The sequence below is a fragment of the Cyprinus carpio genome, chromosome A7 (assembly GCF_018340385.1).
Source record: "Cyprinus carpio isolate SPL01 chromosome A7, ASM1834038v1, whole genome shotgun sequence".
NCBI classification, from domain to species: Eukaryota; Metazoa; Chordata; class Actinopteri; order Cypriniformes; family Cyprinidae; genus Cyprinus; species Cyprinus carpio.
In genome coordinates this window covers 6,070,344-6,075,605 of record NC_056578.1, presented here as the reverse complement: position 1 = coordinate 6,075,605, position 5,262 = coordinate 6,070,344, and the positions used below count along the sequence as shown (strand labels likewise).

General features: G+C 35.2%; 1 protein-coding gene across 1 annotated transcript; it reads right to left on the bottom strand.

Moving 5' to 3' along the window:
• Positions 1 to 1,878: 1,878 nt before the first annotated feature.
• On the bottom strand, positions 1,879 to 4,362 carry LOC109093909. Its single transcript, XM_019107568.2, has 4 exons — positions 4,119 to 4,362; positions 3,819 to 3,943; positions 3,296 to 3,350; positions 1,879 to 3,061 (listed from the first exon to the last, which is right to left on the bottom strand). The coding sequence occupies exons 2-4, from the start codon at positions 3,883 to 3,885 to the stop codon at positions 2,269 to 2,271; spliced, it is 915 nt and encodes a 304-aa protein (XP_018963113.1). The 5' UTR covers positions 3,886 to 3,943; positions 4,119 to 4,362; the 3' UTR covers positions 1,879 to 2,268.
• Positions 4,363 to 5,262: the final 900 nt, after the last annotated feature.

Sequence of the window (5,262 nt, the reverse complement as noted above, 5' to 3'; positions counted from 1 at the left end):
TTTTTTTTTTTTTTTTCATCTAAGGATAGAGACAACACTTTCATTCACATTTAAATTGAGCAAGCAATTTGCTGTCAACACATCAACTAACATAAAAAAAGCAAAATACAAACACACCTGCACACCTAAAGATCTGAACCGACACTTGAAAGTGTGATGTATAATAAATAATCTTGGCATGAGATGGTTGCATTTCAATCCATCGCATCAAAACCACAGGGATTATTTTAAATGTTATACCTCAATATGAAAAGTTAAAAGGTTAAACAAATTTACATGCACTCCTCCCACCATAGTGCAAGTTATTGGTCAAAATGAGAAACCAAGATATTATATATGTATATATAAGGCAAAAGCAATCACATTTAGTTACAAAAACATGAGTGTACTGTACTTCTGTTTAATAAAATATAAAAGGAATGCACATGGAAGCACAAAGGTGTGAACAAAGTCAATGATTGAGAAGGAAGAGGACGGGGTCAGCTTGACTGCTGCTGGTGATTTTATTCCATTTCAAGAAATAAAAAGAATATCGCACTCAATATAGAACAGTTGCATATGCAAAAACACAGGGCTCTCCAGAGAAGGCACAGTCTCCACATCAGTCAGCAGTCGGTCTCTCTCTACCTGCCATTTCATTCCCGGCCCTATTTATGCGGTCTCTCCACGCCAATTACTGGAACAAGACACAGGCGTTTGTTATTTGCATTTGACCCTCTTACTCACCGCTCGTCTCCCAACTCTCTCTCCCGCAGCCAGGGGCGGGGCCAGAGAATTTTGAACGCAGGTGCTGAGGGGGTGCTTGATCATTGACAGGGAGCTGGACAATTCAGCCTCCGGACTCATTCTTCCCACTGGTCGCTCTTTTGCGAATAACTTTCTCAGTTGCTCACAGGAGCACAAGGTTTTTTTTTTTTGTTTTTTTTTTTTTGTTTTTTTTTTACACAAGTACAACATGGGATTAATCAATGCATGCTGATAAACTTTTATCTGCAAAAAAGTTCATCCATCCATAATACAAAGTGCCTCACACGGCTCCGGGGGGTGAATAAAGGCCTCCTGTAGCGAGTCCATGCGTTTTTGTTAGAAAAATATTCATATTTAAAACGTTATGAACACTTTCCTCTCACTTGCGTGAGAGCTGTTCCGGATGGATGACGCAGGATATAGGAGTGATTAGTATCGAACACAAACACAAAATGAGGATTTGTAAAGAAAAATGTTGGAGGATTTCAATATAAGCCAAGAGGAGCCTGTTTTTCCTTTGCTTAAGTAAGGAAATTTTGCTTCCTTTGCTCCTGTAAACAAACTTGTGAAACTAGCATATGTCACAGACACGTGCGTTGCACATACGTCATATGCATCATCCGCCCAAAGTGGTTTGCACATATGATAGTCAGCGGAACTGAGAAAAAAGTTATCACGTTTTAAATATGGATACTCATCTTACAAAAATGCATCATTTTGCTACAGGAGTCCTTTATTCACCCCCCAGAGCTGTGTGAGGCATGTTTCATGGATGGATGGATGCACTTTAAATATGAATAAATAAATAGACCTGCCTACTGACATTAAACAACTTGGAAGTGCCAGGACAAATTTTTAATTTAACTCAGATTGGATTGCAGACTGATGACAAAACAAATCTTAGTACTAATGATGAATTTACTGTAAGTGAAGGGAGAGTCAGGAGCAGAAGGAGATTTGTGAATTCACTGAAGAGACTATAATCAGAAATATCAGAGGTCAGAGTTCATCTCACCTGCTCTTGAGCGTCATCCAGTGGACTGTGAAAATGAAAAGTACTACATGAATGATAATATTTCAAAAGTGTGATACATCTACACTCAATGCAATTAATTAAACCAGAAAAGACCATTAAGATTTAAAGAGAATTACTTTATTCTGTTTGTAATTACTTTATTTTTGTATGTACATTTTAATACATCTCAGCGTAATGAAAGTTAAAAAATAATAATAATAAAAATAAAGTATATACATAAAAAATAATGCAGAGCAAAATCAATGTAATCAGTGTAAGTTTCTGCACATCCAGTATAGCTATTTCCTGTATAATTCTGACATACCTGATAGACCTGATATAATTAACAGGTACATTTTTATTACATTAATCACTGTAGGATAATTGGATGTTTATATCATTCAATACATTGAGATGTTGTTAGTTGAACTGTTGTTTTCTGGCATGTGATCAAATAACAAGTTGTGTCTCAACTGTTCACATAGTTTTATTTCATCAGATTTGATTCATTTTTTTAATAGTCTTTGTTTTGTTTGATCAATTTCATTCATGACATTCTGTAACTGATTAATACCTTTCTTCATTTCATCAATGAATTTCTCTGCTTTTTTCTTGAACTCTTTGTCCTCTATTTGTTTTTGTGCGGGTGTTTCTTCAGGGTTGTCATTGTCATCTTGCTCCTCTTTGTCTTCGGTGATCTCTTCCAGATTTGTAAGCACAGAACTCATCTCAGCAAAAGTTTCTGAAAGATCTCCAGTCAATTGTTTCCGTGCACCCGCTGCTCTACTGCTATCTCTCTGGAAGAACTGTGTTTTTTCAAAGCAGGAGGAGAAACGTTCACGTAGTACATTGGCTTTGTGCTCTGATAGCGTAGGGTCTCTCAGTATTTCCTGAGTACGATCATAAATCTTCACTACCATTTTAATAATAGGGCTGATTTTATACTGAAATTCCTCAAGTTCTTTTTCTATGGTTAGTCTTGTCATCTTTTCCTGCTGATTTTTACTGAATTCTCCAATACCACAAGCAATTCCACCACCTGCAGCAGCACCACCAGCAGCTATCCCAACAACTAACCCTAATCCACCGGCGATGAGAGAAGCCCCTCCAGTAAATGCAGCTAAAGCTAATCCTAAAACCAAGCCAGCGATTCCAGCATCAATGAGGCAAGAAGCATGTCTGTAATCTTTTTCAAACTCATTGACGACATCAGTCATTTTCTTTATATGCTTTTTGCATTCAGGAGAAATTTCCTCATGGAGTCTGTAAAATTCTTCTTGGAGATGAGTAATGTCAGATCTAGAGTGAATAAAACAGAAACATCAGTGTTTTGTAATACAAATGTTTATATTTTACGTATTATCTAGTTTATTTTGACACTTTATGCTACAAAAATGAATACATTTTATTAATATGATTTTATTAATATTGCCTTATAATAAATAAATTAACCCCATTTATGCCAAGCTCTCTCAATTATTCTTGTTCTCCGAATCATGTGAATAACATAACATAAAAACACAATTCTCTCACAGCTCTTCAGTCGGTTTGTCCATACTGCGCCGGTGTCTCTGTGATTCCATTGTGGCTGCAGTTAAATAACACAAGTCAAAACACCCTTAGTTTCATTTTAATCCTGTCTTATAATAACATTTAGTACCAAGTCAAGGTATTTACACACTTTTTGATACTTATTGTATGTTGCAGAGCTAATAGAAATCATTAGAGACATATACTTGTCATTTTTGTTGTACTTATGCATTTTAATGCAGGAAGGACAATGAAACGTTTAACTGAACTTTAACCAAACTATAGCTTTAAAGTTATAAATTATTTTACTTTGTTTCTGTTTGTTTTTTTAAGAATATTTAACATACACTACTGTCCAAAAGTTGGAGATAGTACGATTATTGAGGTTTTTCTGTACTACCATAAAATGCAAATAAACAAACAAACAAACAAGCAAAAAAATAAACATTTTCAAAACGGCTATTGTAATTCACATCTGTCTCTGCAAAATGTGGCTCAAAATTCAAAATGCAATTTCCTGACTCACATGTCATAAAAGCAGGATGTTTCATGCTGTCATCACTGGAGTCAGAGTCACTCTGATGGTGATGCATTGTTACTGCCTCTCGATATGATGACCAGTCAGAGACGTGCTGTCAGATCGTTCAAACCCTGCAGAGAAAGAGTGACAAAAATCAGGATTTAGCCCAGTGTGTTTAGTTTTGGTTTTGTTTTGGATCGCAAGCATTAATTCCATGCATCAATACTAAATTACCCTTACAATTCCAGTTACAACTTAATAATGCAAACTGTATATTAACAGACCCAGTCAGTGAATAAGCCCAACCTTGTTGCAGTCTTGATCGAAGTTCTTATGTGTTTTGCCTCCTCGTGAACAATGCGATGAACTCGACCTTTACGCGCTGAAATGTTGAAACTGTGGTTTACAGCGATGATAACTAATCCATACAACTTAGTTTTAAACAGTTTTCCTAAAACGAAATAAACATGGCGTAAATCTTCCAGACTGAAGTTAAAACAAGAACTTCTTTCAGCGTGTTATTCGCTCCTCCCTCCTTTTCCTGTTTCCTGTTCCGTTTGATGAACCACTGGGTAGAAAATAATGCGCACAACAATAAAGCAGAATATAAGTATATTTCATGATGTATTGACTTTATAAAAACAAGAACATATAACAATAGTACATTTAAATGAGTTACACTCAAGTGCAAATTTACTCAAATAACGTTGTTACTACAGTAAAGTTTACTTTAGTGTAATCTAAAAAGACTGACATCAGTACAACCTTTACATAAAAGTATACTTCAAGTTTATTTTATTAGTACACTTAAGTAAAGTTCAAGTATATTTTATGTAGTAAGTATACAAATATCAGTGTGCTAGCAGTAGGCCTATACTTGTAAGTGTACTATTTCAATACTCCTTGGTATTAAATTGGCCCACTTTCTAGTGTATAAAAGTATACTTTTAAATATACCTTAAAACAGTAGTAAACTTTGAATACACTAGTTTACATATGTTTTTAGTTTGTACTGCAGCTATACTAAAAGTGAACTTCTAGGTATACTAATAGTTTACTAAATGAAAACGTGTAGCATTTTAGTACACTTTGAAGTATAGTCTCAGTAAACTACTAGTTTAGTAGTTTTATACTGCAAGTATACTCATAAATTTTCTTTAAGTTAACTTTACATAATACTTTAAGTATAGTACTATGTCCATATTTGTGTGTGTGTGTGTGTGTGTGTGTGTGTGTGTATATATATATGTATATAGTAATAAATTCAGCCGCCACTAGGGCCCACTGGTAAGCTTCCTTATTGCAGATTAACGCCTATTCTGCCAACATCTTTAATTCTAACCAGGTCTGGTCCGGGAGGAGCACGCAAAACTCACTCGAGCATGAATTACAAAAGAATACACTTTTTATTAACAATAGCAGCCGTTTGGCATTGTCTCACTTGAATATC

Bases quoted from the DNA above. Each gene is read 5' to 3' on its own strand.
- LOC109093909 (XM_019107568.2), bottom strand. From the start codon at position 3,885: ATGCATCACCATCAGAGTGACTCTGACTCCAGTGATGACAGCATGAAA. The intron at 3,351-3,818 runs GTGAGTCAGGAA...ATTTAACTGCAG, and splicing joins ACATCCTGCTTTTATGACAT to CCACAATGGAATCACAGAGA. The intron at 3,062-3,295 runs GTGAGAGAATTG...TATTCACTCTAG, and splicing joins GACAAACCGACTGAAGAGCT to ATCTGACATTACTCATCTCC.